The sequence below is a fragment of the Carettochelys insculpta genome, chromosome 1 (assembly GCF_033958435.1).
Source record: "Carettochelys insculpta isolate YL-2023 chromosome 1, ASM3395843v1, whole genome shotgun sequence".
NCBI lineage: Eukaryota > Metazoa > Chordata > Testudines > Carettochelyidae > Carettochelys > Carettochelys insculpta.
The window spans coordinates 381831217-381850561 of NC_134137.1; the positions used below are offsets into that span (position 1 = coordinate 381831217).

The following is a 19345-nucleotide window of genomic DNA, read 5'->3' on the forward strand; positions in this document are numbered from 1 at the left end:
TGAATGGCTGGCTAAATACAAAAGCAGCTTCCGCTCTCTTGGAGTTCACACCTCCAGATCTACTGATGACAATACAACTCACCCTTCCTGACTGAGCTAACCTTGTTATCCCCAGCCTTGCTCTGGCCTATTTATACCTGGCCCTGCAGATTTCCAGGACCAGCATCTGAAGAAGTGAGTTAACTCACGAAAGCTCATGCTCTAAACTTTTCTGTTAGTCTATAAGGTGCCACAGGACCCTTCGTTGCTGCTACAGATCCAGACTAACACGGCTACCCCTCTGATACTTGACACCTTAGTATGGGAGCTGTTCTTGTCCGTGAAGACTGAAGCAAAAAAAAAAAAAAATGAGTACTTCAGTTTTTCTTACATCATCTGTCACTAGGTTACCTCTCATCCAGTAATGACCCCACACTTTCTCTGATAGCCCTTTAATGGTTAACATGCCTGTAGAAACCCTTCTTGTTACCCTTCACATCTCTTGCCAGCTGCACTTCCAATTGTGCCTTTGCTGTCCTGATTACTGCCTGGCATTTTCCAGCCATATATTTATACTCCTCCTTAGTCATCTGTCCAAGTTTCCACTCCTTATACGCATCCTTTTTGAGTTTAAGCTGACCAAGAATTTCCCAGTTAAGCCAAGCTGGTTGCCTACCATATTTATATTTCTTACTATGCAGCAGGATTGTTTATTCTTATGCCTTCAGCAAGACTAATTTAAAATACTGCCAGTTCTCCTGAACTCTTTTCCTCTTTCCCAGGGATCCTGCCCACCAGTTCTCTCAGGGAGTCAGTCTGCTCTTTTGAAATCAAGGGTCTGTATATTACTGCTCACCTTTTTTCCTTTTGTCAGGATCCTGAAATCTACCATCTCGTGATCACTGCAGCCCAGGTTGCCACTCACTTCTCTTTCTCCTACTAGTTCTTCCCTGTTTGTGAGCAGCAAGTCAAGTTGTGCACGGTCTTTTAATGCTTCTTTAAAACAAAGACAGCTCCCATGGACTCCTTTTCCCCCTTGTATTACCCTCTAAGGGATCCTGCCCTTCAGTTCTCTCAGGGAGTCGAAGTCTGCTTTTCTGACGTCCAGGTTGTCACCTCCTTCGACATCTCTTACCAATTCCTCCCTGTTTATGAGCAACAGGGAAGCTTTGTTCCTCCAGTACTTGCACCAGGAAGTTGTCAGTGACTATCTCTCTAAAACTTCCTGGACTGTCTCTGCACTGCTGTATTGCTCTCCCAGCAGACGTCAGGGTGACTAAAGTCCCCCAGGAGAACCAGTAACTACTGTCTGGAAACATACTAGTTTTCTGAAGGAAGCCTTGTCTACCTCATCCTCCTGCTTTGGTGGTCTACAGCAGAAACCCACCATGACATCACTCCTCTTGCTCTCACCTGTAATCTTAACCCAAAGATTCTCAAGAGGTTTTAGTTTGATACTGGAAGTCTGAGCAATGATACTGCTCTCTTACATACAGTGCAACCCCTCTACCTTTTCTACATCATTTGCTTTTGCAGGTATCTATTTAAAGGCTGGGTACCCAGAGCAGAGTGTGGGCAGCCTGAGAATATTGTGCAAGTAGAAATCAGCAAATCTGAATCGATGGGAACAATACATGGTGGCCTTGCAGAGGGATTGCTCATCCCAGCATCTGAGACAGTCACCCAACCCAAGCAAGAAAGCTTACCTTGTCGTGGATCATACTGTCGCATCTGCACTTCCTCAACGCATTCTGCCGGGAACCACCCAGTCCGTCCTTTCACAGTTCCTTCCCAGAAGCCACCCTCACCGATACTGAGCACTATGGGAAGAGAAACAAAGACACAGCTCAGAGCTGGGAGAGGAGCAGTGTAAAGTACAGAACTGTCAAACTGAAGTGCACAGCCTGTGGACATTAAATCATAGAATCACAGGGCTGGAAGGGACCTCAAGAGGTAATTGAGTCCAGCTCCCTGCTTCAAGCAGGATCAACCCCCGCTAAGTCATCCCAGCCAGGACCCTGTCAAGCTGGGATTTAAAAACCTCAAGGGATGGAGAATCCACCACCTCTCTAGGCAACGCATTCCAGTGCTTCACCCGCCTGGGGAAGTAGTTTTTCCTAATATCCAACCTACTCCTCTCCCTCTTCAACTTCAGACCATTACTCCTTGTTCTGCCATCTGACACCACTGAGAACAGTTTCTTTCCATCCTCTTTAGAGCTCCCCTTCAGGAAATTGAAGGCTGCTATTAAATCACCCCTCAGTCTTGTCTTCTGCCAACTACATAAGCCCAAATCCCTCAGCCTTTCCTCTTAGGTCTTGTGCTCCAGACCCTTAATCATTTTTGTTGCTCTCCGCTGAACCTGCTCCAGCACATCCACATCCTTTTTATACTGGGGTGCCCAAAACTGGACACACTATTCCAGATGTGGCCTCACTAGTGCCGAAGAGAGGGGAACAACAATCTCTCCAGATCTGCTCCAAATGCTTCTCCTAATGTACCCTAGTATGCCGTTAGCTTTCTTGGCTACAAGGGCACACTGTTTACTCATATCCAGCCTTTCATCCACCATAACCCCTAGGTCCCTTTCCGTCAGACTGCTGCTGAGCCCGTCAGTCCCCAGCCTGTAACAATGTTTGTGATTTTTCCGTCCCAGGTGCAGGACTCTACACGTCTCCTTGTTGAACCGCATCAGATTTCTTTGGGCCAAATCCTCCAATTTATCCAGGTCCCTCTGGATTCTCTCTCTACCCTCCAACGTATCTACCTCTCCCCCTAGTTTTGTGTCATCCGCAAACTTGCTGAGGGTGCAATCCAGTCCCTCATCCAGGTCATTAATAAAGAGGTTGAACAACACCAGCCCCAACATGCACAACATGGGACACAAGTCTAGCGTCTAAGTATGGCAACAGGGAGAGGAACCACCCGAGAGCCCTGAGAAAGGGTTGTTTCAGTCCTTCCAGACTCCTCAGCTAGAAAGTGAGAGACCTGGTGTGTGTGCAGACAGAGACAAGAGCATCCCCCTGCTCACAAGAACCCGTGGAAGAGAAAACACAGGTTTCACATACAACAGAGGCTCTTGGGAAACCAGAGTTCAGCATCACAAACGTGCTGCCTTTGCAAATTCAGAGGTCGCCCAGGAACGGGGAAGTACTGTCAGTATGTCACAAACAGAGAAACTGAGGCATGCAGGGGCCAGAGATTTTCCAAAAGCCAAACAGGAAGTGAGTGTCAGAGCAGGAATTAGATCCCAGGAGTCTGAGCCCAGTCATGCTCCCAGAACTAGAAATGCTGCCTCTAAGAAGCATCTTCTTTGCCAAAAGAGATGATGATGTGTCCTTACCTCAGGCTACCTAACTCAGGTTAAAACAGCAGCGGGGACAAGGCAATGCAGATTTAACTCCTGTTATGGCCTGTACAGGAACCTGGGCCTGAACTCAAGTTGCTAACCTGAGTGAAGACCTGAGTGACCTCATCCTCCTGCTCTTTTAACAAGAGTGAAGACACAGCTCAGCTGTCTCAGCTACTGCCACGGCACTTCAACATCAGTGGCAAAATCCTCCCAGCACCTCAGGAGTTACTACTAGCCTTCCTTCCCTGCACCAGTCATTCCCAGCTGCCTCAGAAAACCAAGAAGCCTTCAAATTGCTCCAGAAGATAAGTAGGACAAGGGAAGAATTAAATTTCAGCACCAAGGGTCCCTTGCCTGCATCTTGCCAGCAGCCCTTTACTGATTGAGCCAGGGCACCGGCCAGCTGACACCTCACTGGGTCCCCTGCAGTAGTAAGGGCCAAAATCATTGAAGGTTTGTAAGTCAAATCTATCACCTTTTGTGAACTCTTACAGCAACTGGGAAGCCAGTGCAGATCCCACAGCATGTGTCCCACTCCCTGCAAGAGGCTTTACCCAGCAAGAAGGCCTGCATTCTGCAGGTGCTGCCCACAGAAGCAGAGCCCAGTCTGCAGGTGAAATGCCTGGATCGTGGTGAGGAAAGACTCAAATGCAACAGTGCTGGTCAGGAACTTTACAGCAACCACAGGTGGCAAGAAATGGCCTCCAACACTGTTGCTCCTGGAGGACCCCACAGGACCAGAGGGCTATTCTGAGTAACAACGGGCAGGACACCAAGTCCCTAGAATCACCATTGATTCCTTGGTGATCCCCCCAGCCGCCACAGTTTCAATCAGGTGGAGCCCTGCCAGCTCCCATTCACCCACAACTTAGGCACTCAGGAGATTCATCACCTTTGTCATCCAGGCCACAGCAAATGGAGCTGCAGAACGGGCTCTTACCCACAGGCGAATTAGCAAAGCCCACGCCACCCGTGTGATGCCAACGCCTCAGCTGCAGGCTGAGCCAGAAGAGTAAATGAACCGAACCTGCACTGGGACGGAGAACAAGGAAGACTTGCTCAGTACCACTCCCGGGAAAGAACAGAGCATCTGAGATTCAAGGAGCACAGAGGGTGGATCTGAATTTGATCACCATCAGGTGGAGCCAATGAGACAGTAAGGAGCTGACAATACAGACTTGTTTCAGCAGCCCATGTTTCTGTGTAGTGTCATCAGTGTCACGAAAGGTACTTGTACAGCAAAAAGGTGTGTTCTTAAGTCCTACTACCTGACAAAGGCTAGCTAACACAGCTCAAACTAACAGCCAAGCCTTGGCAGCCCGGCTTTTAATGGGAGTTTGCTCTTCCAGACATAGCCTGCTAGGGAGCCAGAGGTTGAATTTGAGTGTGCAGTTCACGTTAAGAGCCAAGTCACCATGTCTTTACCGCTTTAACCCAACTTACCTAAAGCAGGCTAGCTAACCTGATGTAACACTTTTCTCTGTACTGTCATAGCCCTACACAGCGACTATCACCTCCTTGCACTGTGACACAAGAACTCCTTGTTCATACCAAATGTCCATGTGTCGAATTTCAGTACGGGAGATTTGGGAATTGAGGTTCATATTTAAATTTGACACATTAACGGTTGGTATGAACAGGGACAGCAACTATCTCATGTATTACAAGGGCTGTCTCCTGTCTTTAGATGTTCATAATTATCTCAGGCGAGACGCTTAACATCCCCCTCCCCTTACCCCACTGTATTTGATTTGTCAGTTTTTATTGCAATTTTTTTTGGACCTCTGTGCTATATAATCAAGTCTGGACTGGAATGTGATTGATCTGAAGAAGTGGGTCTGTCCCAGGAAAGCTCATCACCGAATAAATCATTTTGTTAGTCTTTAAAGTGCTACATGACTGCTGCTTTGTTTTGTTAGAATACAGACTAACACAGCTACCTCTCAGCTACTATTTTTCAGCCAGTTATGGATCCATCTGAGGACCCTCCCTCTTATCCCATTACAGCTTTGCTCAAGAGACTTTGGTGGAGGACCTTGTCAAAGGCTTTCTAGAAATCTAAATACAATATATCCACTGGATCCCCTTGTCCACACGCTTGTTGACTGCCTCAAAGAATTCTGCTAGATTGCTGGGGCATCATTTCCCTTTACAAAAACTATGTTGACTCATCCCCAGCAAATTATGTTCATCAACGTGTCTGACAATTCTGTTCCTTATTACAGTTTTCAACCAGTTTGCCGAGTCTGTAATTGCCAGGATCACTTTTGGAGCCCTTTTTAAAAACTGATGTCACAGCAGCTATCCTCCAGTCATTTGTTACAGAAGCTATTTTAATGCTAGGTTACACACTACAGTTAGTAGTTCTGCAAGTTAGCATTTGATTTCCTTCAGAATTCTTGAATGAATACCGTTTAGTCCTGGTGACTTAATACTGTTTGCAGGGTTCTAGTAATAGGACATAGACTTGTCGAGCGTCTCCGGGTTAGGATAAAAAGGGACAGGTGTGTGGTATGTCCCTCTCCTGGAGCAGCGAGCTCCCAGCCAAGCACCAGGTTGACAAAGGCAATCAGCCCAGTGCGTGCACTGTGAGTTGGTGAGGACTTGCACCCCCAAGAAATCAACCGCTGTCCCCCCGACCACTCCCTCACTGAAATGACCCTCATGGAGAGGACTGTGCCTTGCCTGTCTTGGGACGTGCACTGTTCCTGGGACTACACTATAGACTTGTCTTTTTACAGTCCATAATGCTGTGTCTACTTCATTGTACCCAGCTCAGCCTTCTGATTCAACTCCCTCTTCTCAGTCTCACCTACACCAGGTGAACAAAAGAATGGCCATTACTGGGTCAGACCAAAGGTCCATCTAGCCCAGCATCCCGTCTGCCGAGAGTGGCCAGTGCCAGGTGCCCCAGAGGGGGTGGACCACAGACAATGATCAAGCGACTTGTCTCCTTCCATCTACCTCCAGCCTCTGATGAACAGAGGCCAGGGACACCATTCCTACCCCCTGGCTAATAGCCTTTTATGGAGTTAACCTCCAGGAATCTCCCTAGCTCTTCTTTGAACTCTCTTACAGTCCTAGCCCTCCAGCCTCCTCTGGCAAGGAGTTCCACAGGTTGACTGTGCGCTGTGCAAAAAAGAACTTTCTTTTGTTAGTTTTAAACCTGCCACCCATTAATTTCATTTGGTGTCCTCTAGTTCTTTAATTATGGGAATAAGTAAATAACTTTTCTTTATTCACTCACCCTCTCCAAACTGCTCAGGATTTTACCTCATATGGGGCCTGTTCCAAACCCCTAATCATTTTAGTTGCCATTTTCTGAACTTTTTCCAATGCCAAAATATCTTTTTTGAGGTGAGGAGACCACACTTGTATGTAATATTCAAGATGTGGGCGTACCCTAGTTTTATAAAGGGGCAGTAAAATATGCTTTGTCTTATTTTCTATCCCTTTTTTAATAATACCTAACATCCTATTTGCTTTTTTCACTGCTGCTGCGCACTGCGTGGATGTTTTCAGAGAACTATCCATGATAACCCCAAGATCTCTTTCCTGATTAGTTGTAAGTAAATTAGCCCCCATCATAATGTATGTATACTTGGGGTTACTTTTTCCAGTGTGCATTACTTTGCACTTACCCACATTAAATTTCAGGTGTCTGTCTCTCCTGCTCCACTACATCAGCCAGCATGTTACAGACCTCTTCCCCCCAGAGCTTCTAGCTCTGCAGATGGCCCTTTTGGCCTTTAGATCAATCTCTCTCTCTGCAGTGCTCCCCCTTGAAGGAGACCTTACTACTCTTGGATGCAAACCTCCTATGTGCTTATCCTGCCACTTGGCCACCCAACCCTTTCTGTCCATGCTTTCCAGAGCCTGATGCTTTATGGGCAATAGCACAGTGAAAACGTGGAACTCATGGCCTCCCCAGGAAGGGCGCACTCGGAAGCTCTCTGATTTCCTCCCAGCTTCGCTCATCTGAACAAGTACTGATGTACACATGGGAGCAAATACTCCCCATTCGACCCACTTGCCAAACACACCCTCTGCTGGGCCTGTTCTGGACCCAGCTCAAGGACGTACTTCGGGCTCCTCCAGAGTCAATCCCCTCCACAGCTCCTAACATCTGGCGGCCTGAAAAAAACAGCGTGGAAGCTCCAGCAGCCACCAGTGTCTCTCCACATGCCAGCTTGGAAGGAGACTCTTCAGCTAAGGTGGCTGCACTCACTCCAGCTCCCCACTCCCTTCCCTGCACCAGTTTGATTGCTCGCCCCGCACTTCAGGGGTGGCTGCTATGCTCACCGCATGCCATGAGCTGTCCTCAGTCTGTCCTTGGCTACGGCACCCACCTAAGTTCCCCTTTTCCCCCCAGTCCTTCCCGCTTCGGGCTCACTGTCCAGTTCCGGTCACAGAGCACTGCCAGCCAAAGCCTGTCCCTTTACTGCCTCTCCTCTCAGGGAACGTCTCTGTTTTCACTGCTGCATCCTGCAGCTCTCTGGTTCACTGCGCCTTTCTCCTAAGCTGTGGTTCCCTCTTCTAACACAGACCGGGGTCAAAGGCGCATTGGTCCTGCTCCCTCTAAGAGGAACCAACAGAGCCATCCCATTGTCCATAGGATGGTTAGGGTGGCTGCCCCAGAGCCTGCACTTTGCATGTGGAGGGAGGGTGGTCTTATGGCAGCCACCCCAACTGCCATGGACAGGAAGGCCCTCTATAGTGGGGTTGCTCCAACTTCACCTGCAGGGCCCAGAGTGGCCGAGGGGATGCCTTAGGGGAGGGGGACAGGAGAGCCCCCCACTACACTCACCACAGCAGTGGGAGCTATGGGAAGTGGATTGCCGCAGCAGCCTGTCCTGCTCTGCCATCTCCCAGCCAGGTCACTCCACCTCATCATGGTGGCAGGAAGCAGAGCAACCCGGCGTCGCACAGGAAGCAGGGGCAGCGGGCTGGGGCCAAGTGGGGGCGAGGGCTGGTGTGTAAGGGGATTGTCCCACCCGCCACACCACACTACGGACCAGTGACTTCTCCAACCTCCTTGGCTGTAGGCTAAGCCCATTACTTCTTGTGCTGCCTGCGGCGAAGATGTCGTCCACTTCCTCTGTATACCAGCCCTGCCATCAGCTCCCACCTCAGGCTTTTCTTCCCAGCTGGTTTACCCTTCCCCACCGCTCAGGTTTGGTAGCCCTTCCAGCCCTTCCAGTCAGCAGTCTTCCTGACTCCCCAGCTCGCCCCTGTGGCAGGGCCGCCGGCTCCACGTCCCTTCCGAAAGCCTGCAGCCCGTAGTCAGGCCCCCGTCTAGTCAGTATCACGGTCAGGCAGGCCCAGCGTCCTTGGGATCACAGGGGCGGGGTAGGGGAGCTCGGGCCTCTCGGTGGTGGCCATGCACCCAAGCACCAGCTCAGTGGGGAATCCCTCCGCAACACGGAGAACTCACCATATGGCCTCCTGGCACCCTGCCCTGAGTTACCTCCTACCCCATCCAGACATGTAGCACTGCTCAGGGTCTGGCTGCTGCTCCTCTGACCGCCTGCTCCCCGGGCTGAGGCACCTCAGGCTACAGCTGCTCCCAAGCTGCAGCAGGAGTGCTTTCTCCTAGGGCTGCTCTGGCCTTTCTACTAGAGCTAGACCTAGCGCAAGCCCAGCAGGGCCACTGAAGTGGGGCCTGCTCCACCTAGGAAGCCTGGCCCCCATATCCTGGCCAGGGCAGGATGGGTACATCCCCCCACATCCCCCTACTCCTTAGAGCAGTGCTCTTCAACCTCGTCTCATTTTGGCAGATCCCTACAAAAATGTGAACTGGAGACCTGGACCCCTTTGGAAATTTTAGACAGTCTGCAGGACCCCCAGAGCTCTGCAGACCACACAGGCTGAAAAACCACAGTCTTACCGTGTGCTTCCCAAAGCTGAAAACAATACTTCACTGAGGTCTCACCAAACAGAGTGGAAGAGCTGCCCCCTATGTCTTACATACCGCAGTCCTGTTAATATGCCCCCAAGTGATGCATTTGACTAATCATGTTTTTGGCTCATATGCTATTTCTGATCCATTATAACCACCAGATCCTTTTTGCCAGTACTACCACCTCGCCAGTTATTCCAGTGTTTGTAGCCGCGGATATGTACACATGGCACTTCATGCATCTTTATTACATTTCAACTTGTTGATTTCAGACCAACTCTTCCATTTATCAAGATCATTTGGAATTCTAATCCTGCTCTCCAAAGTGCATGCAACCCCACTCACCTTGGGCTCATTGGCATCCTTGAAAAGCATACCTTCCACTCTATTATCCAAGCCATTAATGAAAATACTGAACAATGCCACACCGCTGTGGGACCTCACTAGATACTAGACCAAGGACAGACCTCTGAAGGTCTCCGCTGATGTAACTTTCAAGTTTAAAAGCAAATCATTGATTACCAATCTCCAAGTATGGGTTTTAGAACACTGTGTGCATGCCTTACAGTAATCTAATCTAGACCATACACCCCTAGCTCGTTTGTAAGAATGCCTTGTGGGAGTGTATCAAAGGCTAAGATATATCACAACTACAGCTTCTCCCACCCTCGAGGCCAATAAGCATGTCAAAGAAGGAAATCAGGTTGGTTTGGATTGATTTATTCATGATGAATCCATGTAGGTTAATATTTATCACCTGACTGTTCCTGAGTTTCTTATAAACTGACTGTATAATAATTTGTTCCAGAATATTTTCGGGAATTGAAGTTAGGCTGACCGGTACATACTTCCCCAGGTTGCCTTTGTTCTCCTTCTTAATGAAGGGAGCTGGGCTTGCCCTTCTCCGTTCTTTCACCTGTCCTCCGTAAGTTCTCAAAGATAATTGTTAATGGTTCAGAGACTACTTCAGTTCAGTTAGTCCCTTAAGTACCTGAGGATGAACTTCAACAGGCCCCACAGAGCTGAATACAACTAACTTATCTAACTATCCTTTAGCCACATTTTAGCACACAGGGGCTGAGGGGCTGTGTCCTGTCATGACGGCAGGCAAGCAGGATAGCAGAGGATGGGTCCAAAGTGAGCATCGCTATAAATGAGCCTCCAAATTTGCCCCACCTTTGAGAGGTAAGTGAAAGGTCACAAGGTATCACAATAACCTATAACAATAAATATTAACCGTAAAGGTACAAAAGAAGTCAGCAAAACTGAGTTACTCCAAGAAGGCGACCTACTAATGTGTGTGTTTGGATCATGCCTGGCAAACAAAAAGAGTGTGGCAGCAGAAACCAATGAACCAAAGCTGGTATCCGAAATCAGATTTAATTAATGGGCAGGAAAAAGAGGAGACAGGCTATTCCACTCATCACTCCTTGTGGAGATGTTTAAAAGAAAAGGTTTGGAGAGAAATGTGATTAACTTGTCTGACAACAGTAGGTGGCTGGGAGACAAGGGAACCAGAAGCAAGTTCCACCAGCTTGCCTACCACCCCGGCTGTGCCCTGGAACATTGTGGTCCAAAATGGAACTCATTGGATCTCTGTCCCACTCATCCTGGAAGATGTCCTGATGAAATCAGGCTTCAAAGAAAGATGCTGCCACTGCTGCCACCATTAAATCCCAAACACTCCCTGGGATATGAGACTGCCCACCTCCTCACGTGTCCTTTCCCTTTCCATCCTTCTCCTTCTGTGTTCAGCGCACTCAGAATCTAGCCTAGCCAGTTATGACTGGATATTTTGCTACACTGCTGTAAGCCTGTGACCACGCTGGCAGCTAAAAGTCGTGCCCTAAACAGCGGGATGAAGTTTGCAAGGTCTCGAGCAGCTGATAAGACCATTCACTGTGCCTGCATTTTCCCAGCTCTGAAGCTCCAAGTCAATGTCCACAACCAGAGTAGAAGCTGCATTTCCTATTCATGCTGCTCATTTTTTCCCTTTTATGTGTGTTTGTCTTGCTTTGTCTTTTAGAAAACAGGATAAGACAAAAGCAATGACACCTCCAGCTCATTCCAGCTCACTCTTCCTCTTTCCCCAGTCCCCAAAAGGACAACTCTAATCTCCTACAACTCTCAAAGAGGGAATTTCCCCCAAAAGACTCTCGCTAAAAGAAAACTCTCTAGCTATGGAGATACTGTTCTAGTAAAAGCCTTACTCAGCACTTCATTTCAAATGCTATCATGGCTTTTTCTTCTTCTTCTGGAACTTGAAGGACTTTGATTGGCATGTTTGCCATGGCGCTAAGCAAGCTAGGTCACCCCATATCAAACCCCAAAGGTGATTTAACACCGTATATCGTTTGGCAGTGACTGGGTGATGCTAACACCTTTGACTCGTTAGGCCATTTATTCCACTCAATTAATAAAAGAGCCTGGTGTGGGAGCAGGAGCTCTGCTACAGCAGGAGACCCCAGCCCCAGGGCAGCAGCTTGTTCATGCTTGTTGAACATTTTGGTCCGGGTACTGTTTTGCACCTTTAGAATCACAGAACACAAGAACTGGAAGGGACCTCGAGAGGTCATCGAGTCCAGTCCCTGCCCTCACAGTAGGATCAAGCACCTTCTAGACCATCCCTGATGGGTGTCTGGCTACTTGCTCTAAAACATCTCCAGCGATGGAGATTCCACAACCTCCCTAGGTAATTTATTCCAGTGTTTCACCATCCTGACAGTTAGGGAGTATTTTCTAATGTCTAATCCAAGCCCCCTTGATGCAGTTTAAGCCCATTGCTCCTTGTCCTGTCCTCAGAGGCCTAGAAGAACAAGTTTTCTCCCTCCTCCTGGCAATCCTCTTTGAGGTACTTGAAAACTGTTATCATGTCCCCTCTAAGTCTTCTCTTTTCTAAACTAAACAAGCCCAGTTCTTTCAGCCTTCTCTGGTAGCTCACTTTCCCTAGACCTTTCATCACTCTTGCTCCTCTTCTCTGGACCTCTTCCAATTTCTCCACATCTTTCTTGAAATGTGGAGACCAGAACTGGACACAACACTACAATGGAGGCCAAATGAGCACTGAGTAAAGCAGAAGAATGACTTCTTGTGTCTTGCTCACAGCACTCGTTAATACATCCCAGAATCATAACAAAACAAAACAAAAAAACTTTAAAGTGCTACTTGACAGCTTTTTTGTTTTGCTAGTATGGCTCCCTCTCTGTAATATCCCAGACTCATGGTTGCTTTTTTTGCAACAGCATCACACTGTTCACTCATATTTAGCTTGTGGTCTACTATGACCTCTAAATCCCTCTTCACAGTACTCCCTCCTAGGCAGTCACCTCCCATTTTAGAGGTATGAAGCTGATTGCTCCTTCATAAGTGGAGTGTTTTGCATTTGTTGTTACTAAACATCATCCTGTCTACCTCAGACCATTTTTCCAGTTTGTCCAGCGAGTTTTGAATTATGAGCCTGTCCTTCAAAGCAGTTGGAACCCCTCCCAGCTTGGTATCATCCACAAACATGACCAGCGCACTCTCTATGCCAATATCTAAGTCACTGATGAAGATATTGAATAGAACTGGGAGACCCCACTTGCTATGTCTGTCCAGCATGACTGCAAACTATTAATAACTACTCTCTGAGAAGGGTTATCCAGCCCAGTCATGCACCCACCTTATAGTAGCCTCATCTAAGTTGTATTTGCCTAGTTTACTGATAAAAACATCATGCGAGACCATATCAAAAGCCTTACTAAAGTCTAGGTATGCCACATCCACCACCTCTCCCATATCCACAAGACTTGTTATCTGTCGAAGAAAGCTATCAGATTGGTCTGGCATTATTTGTTCTTCACAAATCCATGCTGGCTGTTACCTATCACCTTATTTTCTTCCAGATACTTGCAGATGAATTCCTTAACTACTTGCTCCATTATCTTTCCTGCCACAGAAGTTAAACTGACCGGTCTGTAGTTTCCTGGGTTGTTCCTTTTCCCCTTTTTATAGATGGGCACTATATTTGCTGTTTTCCAGTCTTCTGGAATCTCTCCCAAATTCCAGAACTTTTCAGAGATGATAGCTAAAGATTCTGATACCTCCTCTATCAGCTCCTTGAGCATTCTAGGATGCATTTCATCAGGTGCTGGTGACTTGCAGACATCCAATTTTTCTAAGTAATTTTAAACTTGTTCTTTTATTTTATCCTCTGAACCTACCCCCTTCCTATTAGCATTCCCCAAGTTAGGCATTTCTGCATCATGCATCTTGGTGGATGTAAGGAATGTGCCAGCAGGAACGCAATGCTGCTGAAGGCTGGGAGGAATGTGTTTCCCAGAGATCATTTGCACGAGAAAGCAAAGGTGCGCCTACCTGATACTTTGCAAACAAAGACTGATGGGTGGCAAGGAAGCAAGGAGATTTTGTCTATTGTAAACACATTGTAAAATCACAATTTATGTTAACACTCAGTATAAGAATTGTGAAATCTCACCAATGCTCCAAGTCATTGTGGGGGACAGGGCAGTCATCATAACTGCATAAGACATGGAGTACACAGGGCTCCCCTGGTTTAAAGCACTGTAAAGCACAAGGGGACTGATATGGGACTGAGTGCCTTGGCTTTGCCTAAGCCTGGGCCATATAGCTATAAGCCTGGTTTGACTAACCCTCCCCACCTGTTAAAAGATAGAGGTGGATATTAGTGTTTCTATCTCATATGAGACTCTACTTTGGTAGGTGCTGTGAGCTGCCGGCTCCACGATCACCACCATGGAAAGGCAGAACCTGCACCAAACGGCATCAGAATCCCACACCACAGAGCACTCCTCTCTCTCCTATGGCTTTACATGGCATCCACATTCCTCTGAGGGAACCCAGGGAGACAATGCAGGCTTGCCCACATCCACTCCTCCTTTGCCCACCGGCTAGCGACCCCTCTTTCCAGCATTCTTGTCAGGGACCCAGAGCCATGGGAATGCATCGCAGCATACAGAGGGCAATGAACCGGCTCAGTGCAGCCACGAATTCCTGAGACTTGGCTCTGAAAAGATTTCAGTGACTTTGACCCAGTTTCTGTCCCACTGCCATGCCCGGGAAACAGCTTGAGACTGTGATGGTACATTTCTACCTGGGTCCCTTGGGCTCTGGGTTTCTTGCTGTTATTTTTTCCACATGAGAAATGGAACACAAGTTTTCCCACTGTTGAATGTCCCTGTGTAAGAGGGAGCAAGCCAGCATCTTGGACAGAAAAATACCCCTTTGCTTCGCCTCCTCTGCCCTGGCTCTGCTAACTCCCAGCTGCACTTACACATAGAATATGCATGCACAGACGGACGCGCAGAGCCATGCAAGACGACATGTTCAGGTGTGTAGAACAGGCAATATACAAGCATGTTTCCTAGAAGAGGCCAGCGTGACCCAGCACTGGTGCTGGAAGAGTCTGGTAAGAAAGTCACCCAGGAGCAGTAGAAACTGCCCCCTAGACTACGAGTCCCTGGAACAACTGGGCACAGTGAATGTGACTAGTTTCTGGTCCTTTCAGCTTGGAGGCTCTGAGGCGCTCTGACTGCTTCAAGCCCACAGGTCACTGATAAGTCAAACCTTACAGCCCACAAACCCCTTTCAAAGGCAGCCAATGCCCTGCGCAACACACTGGTTCCGCACCTCACCTGGCACAATGGGTTTGCCGGTTAACAAATTAAAATGTAATTGCAAGAACTGGCTGTAAAATGCCCAATTACACTAATACACTGGCTGCACACAACCTTCCGGCAGGTGTTTGCAGGGTCTCTCAGCACACCTGATTTCACTAAAGTTTGTTAATACAGGTGCCTAGGAGGGACAGGTTGAGATCCAAAGAGGTCAGGGAGGCTAGAATAAGCCACCCAGACCAACAGGGACACTGGCCTGCCCATCCAGCAGCTGATGGCTGGCCCCTGCATGTCAGTCCAACTCACATTACACCTTGCTCCCAGGCTGGCAGCCTCAGCAGAGACACCATGGATGGAACCGGTCATAACAACAGAACTCAACGCACAGGCTGCACCGACAGAGGGGCTGGCATGTGCACACGGGTACCCATGCCCACAGTCATACCAGCATTCCCACACGGGTACCCGTGCCCGCAGGCGCACCCGCGTGCACACCCGGGTACCTACGCCCGCAGGCGCACCCACATGAGCGTACAGGTACTTGTGCCCACAGGCATACCCGCATGCACACCTGGGTATCTGCGCCCACAGGCGTACCCACATGCACACCTGGGTATCTGCGCCCACAGGTGCACCCACATGAGCGTACAGGTACCTGCGCCCACAGGCATACCCGCATGCACACCTGGGTATCTGCGCCCACAGGCGTACCCGCATGCACACCTGGGTATCTGCGCCCACAGGTGCACCCGCATGAGTGTACAGGTACCTGCGCCCACAGGCGTACCCGCAAGCGCACCTGCATATTGGCCTGCGCACGCAGGTACCCGCAGGCATACCAGATTCCCACACGGGCACCCACATCTGCAGGCGAACTGGCATTTACAGACTGGCGCCCGTGCTCACAGGAAAGAGAGTCACCTGTTCCGTAACTGGTGTTCTGTGAGATGTGCTGCTCAGGTGCGTTCCAAACCAGCTATGGAGCAGGTAACTGTCCCTTCTTCTCGGAGCGATTGCTCACGTGCATTCCAAACTGGGTGTGCGCCGGCGCACGCCCCATTGCCAGCACTTTTTGCCCCAGCCGGTAGCCACTGGGTCGGTGCAGCGCCCCCTGGAGTGGTGCCGATCTGGCAACCAATACACTCGTCCCTCGCTTTACAAGAACAACTGGTTCCCAACTTTCTGCTCGTAGGCGAAAACTCGTAAGAGGGGCACTAAATTCCTGTTAAATTACAGGGAAAGCCCCTGATTAGTCCCTGCGGCTCCCAACTTGGGGAAGGAGCGGCAGCCGGCGCGCTGCTTTTGAGTGGTGACTGACCCTTGGGTTGGGGAGGGTTAAAGGCTGGGGGTAGTTTGTGGTGGTGAGCGGGAGGGAGGGTTAAAATCTGGTGGCAGGGGAGGGGTTCAGGCTGCCGCAGTTTGGGGCCGGCGGGGGGTCAGGTTGCAGGGATTACAGGTGGCAGGGGGTGGAGCTGTGGGGGGTACAGGCGGCCATGGGGGGTCTGGCCGCGGGGGGTGGGTACAGGTGGCTGCGGGGGTTACAGGCGGCCGTGGAAGGGTATGGCCTCGGGGGGGTCTGGCAGCAGGGGGTACAGGCAGCTGCGGGTGGTCTGGCTGCGGGGGTTACAGGCGGCCGTGGAAGGGTCTGGCCTCGGGGGGGGTCTGGCCGCAGGGGGTACAGGCAGCCATGGGGGGTCTGGCCGCAGGAGGGGTACAGGTGGCTGCGGGGTGGTCTGGCTGCAGGGGTTACAGGCGGCCGTGGAAGGGTCTGGCCGCAGGGGGTACAGGCGGCCATGGGGGGTACAGGCAGCCATGGGAGGGTACAGGCAGCTGCGGGTGGTCTGGCTGCGGGGGTTACAGGCGGCCATGGAAGGGTCTGGCCTCGGGGGGGTCTGGCCACGGGGGGTGGGTACAGGCAGCTGCGGGTGGTCTGGCTGCGGGGGTTACAGGCAGCCATGGAAGGGTCTGGCCTCGGGGGGGGTCTGGCCGCAGGGGGTACAGGCAGCCATGGGGGGTCTGGCCGCAGGAGGGGTACAGGTGGCTGCGGGGTGGTCTGGCTGCAGGGGTTACAGGCGGCCGTGGAAGGGTCTGGTCTCGGGGCGGGGGTCTGGCAGCAGGGGGTACAGGCAGCCATGGGGGGTCTGGCCGCAGGAGGGGTACAGGTGGCTGCGGGGTGGTCTGGCTGCAGGGGTTACAGGCGGCCGTGGAAGGGTCTGGCCTCGGGGGGGTCCGGTCACAGGGGGTACAGGCAGCCATGGGGGGTCTGGCCGCGGGGGGGGCGGGTACAGGTGGCTGCGGGGTGGTCTGGCTGCGGGGATTACAGGTGGCCGTGGAAGGGTCTGGCCTCGGGGGGGTCTGGCTGCAGGGGGTACAGGCAGCCGTGGGGGGGTCTGGCTGTGGGGCCACAGGTGGGTCTGGCCACCGTGGGGGGGTACAGGCAGCTGCAGTGGGGCTGGCCCCAAGGGGGTCTGGCTGCAGGGGTTACAGACGGCAGCAGGTTTGGGCTGTGGGGCCAGCATGGGTGTTGGGCTGTGGGGCCACAGGGGTACAGGTGGCCATGGGATCAGGAGCATGGAGGGGTTCAGACTGTGGGGCCAGTAAAGGGGTCTGGCTTCCACGGTTTAGGGCTGTGGGGGAGTGTCAAGTGGCCGGGGGGTGGGGGGCGGGCTGGCAGTGGGGCCGGCGGGGAGTCAGGCTGCCGCGGTTTGAGGCTGCGGGGTCGCGGGAAGTACAGTTGGCAGTGGGGTGTCAGGCTGCAGTGGGTTGGGGCTGTGGGGCTGGCGGGGGGAGGGGAGTCAGACAAGGGGGCTTGGAGACCCAGGGACAGGGGTAAGGCTCATATGAGTGGGGAGTTCACTCACAGAGTGAACTAAGGTAGGTAAACATGTCCCTCGTTTAACAAGGGATGAGCGTATATGCACCGCCCTGCCCCCCAGTTCCTTCTTGCTGGCTACTCTGACAGTGGGGAAGGTGGGTGGGTTTAGGAATGGACATGAGCAACACATCTCAAAGAACACCAGTTACAGAACAGGGACCTGTCTTCTCTTCTCTCCTTCGAGCGATGGCTCGCGCATTCCAAACTGCAAGCCGATGCCTAGGAGGCAGGTTCGGAGCCCAAGGGGGACTGCAGGACAGCTCTACCCACTGCAGCGTCCTCTCTCACATGCTGTATAAGTCCATAACGGGCCGTACACTTATGAATTAAGAACCAGGTGGCCGCCCTGCAGATGTCCTGGATAGGAACATGGGCTAAACACACCACGGAAGAATCACGCGCTCTAGGGGAGTGAGCCCTGATCTGAGGAGGGGGAACCCCTGCCAACTTGTAACATTCCTTGATGCAGGTCACTATCCAGGAGGAGATCTGCTGGGAGGAGACTGGGAGGCCCTTCATCCTGTCAGCCACCACCATGAACAGCTGCTGGGACTTCCTAAAGGGTTTGGTCCTGTCCATGTGGAAGGCCAAAGCCCTCTGAACATCCAAGGTACATTAACTCTGTTCCCTAGGAGAGGAATGAGGTTTTGGATAAAAAACTGGCAATGAAAACTCTCGTGGAAGGTTTCCTGCTATTTAACACCACCTCCCTCACTGGGTATGAGCATGGGAGCTCCACTGCCTTCCACCATGGAGCTTCCAAGCTGTGAGGTGTAAGGATGGAAGGTTGGGGTGATGCAGTCACCCTTCCTCCTGAGTCAACAGGTCCGGCCATAACGGGAGTGTTGTGGGTTTGCAGATCGACACTTCCTGGAGGATCGAGTACCAGTGCTGCTGGGCCAATGCTGGAGCCACCAGGATGACAGATGCCCGATCTGACCGAATTCTGAGAAGGGCCTTGTGGATGAGTGGAGTCAGAGGGAAAGCGTATTGCAGCGGGCCTGACCAGGGAATGCTGAACACATCTGCCCAGGATCCCAGACTCCGGTTCAGGCAAGGACAAAATGTCCGATCCGGCACCTTGCAACAAGGTGCAAGGCAAATGGGTCCACTTGGGTATCTCCCCACTTACGGGGAATGGAGCGCAGCACATCTGGGTATAACGACCACTCCTGGTCCATGAACGACCTACTGAGATGGTCCAGTAGTGAGTTGTGGACTCCCAGAAGGAAACGGGCCTTGAGAAGGGTCTGATGTTGAATGCAGAACTCCCAGGGCCTGAGGGCCTCATGACACGGGACAGAAGTGTGCACCCCCGTCGGTTTATTAAGTACAGTGCTGTCTTGTTGTCTGTGCTCACTGACATGCAATGGCCGGATAAACTGCTCCGAAATGCCTCACAAGTGAGCCTGATGGTCCTGAGCTCCCAAACATTTATACGGAGAGGAAGGTCCACTCTGTTCCACAGAGCCTGAGTTCGGCCCTCCCCCATCTGTGCCCCCTCCCAGGTCCAAGGTGTACGTTACCAGGGAGAGACGGTTGGGGGGTGGGGGGACTGAAGGGAACTCCCGCACACACTGCCTGAGCACCTAGCCACCAGTGCA

At 51.1% G+C, this 19345-nt stretch overlaps 1 protein-coding gene across 6 annotated transcripts in view; it reads right to left on the reverse strand.

Moving 5' to 3' along the window:
• Positions 1 to 19345, reverse strand: part of SHANK3 (SH3 and multiple ankyrin repeat domains 3) — an 857838-nt gene that overhangs the window by 257640 nt on the left and 580853 nt on the right. For all 6 annotated transcript variants that reach the window (XR_012642513.1, XR_012642514.1, XM_074976815.1 and 3 more), the window contains exon 14: positions 1686 to 1799. Coding sequence is in view for 4 of the 6 variants with exons in the window: in XM_074976815.1 (XP_074832916.1) it covers positions 1686 to 1799 (114 nt within the window). In the remaining 2 variants the exon portion in view is untranslated. The remainder of the gene's footprint in view (positions 1 to 1685; positions 1800 to 19345) is intronic.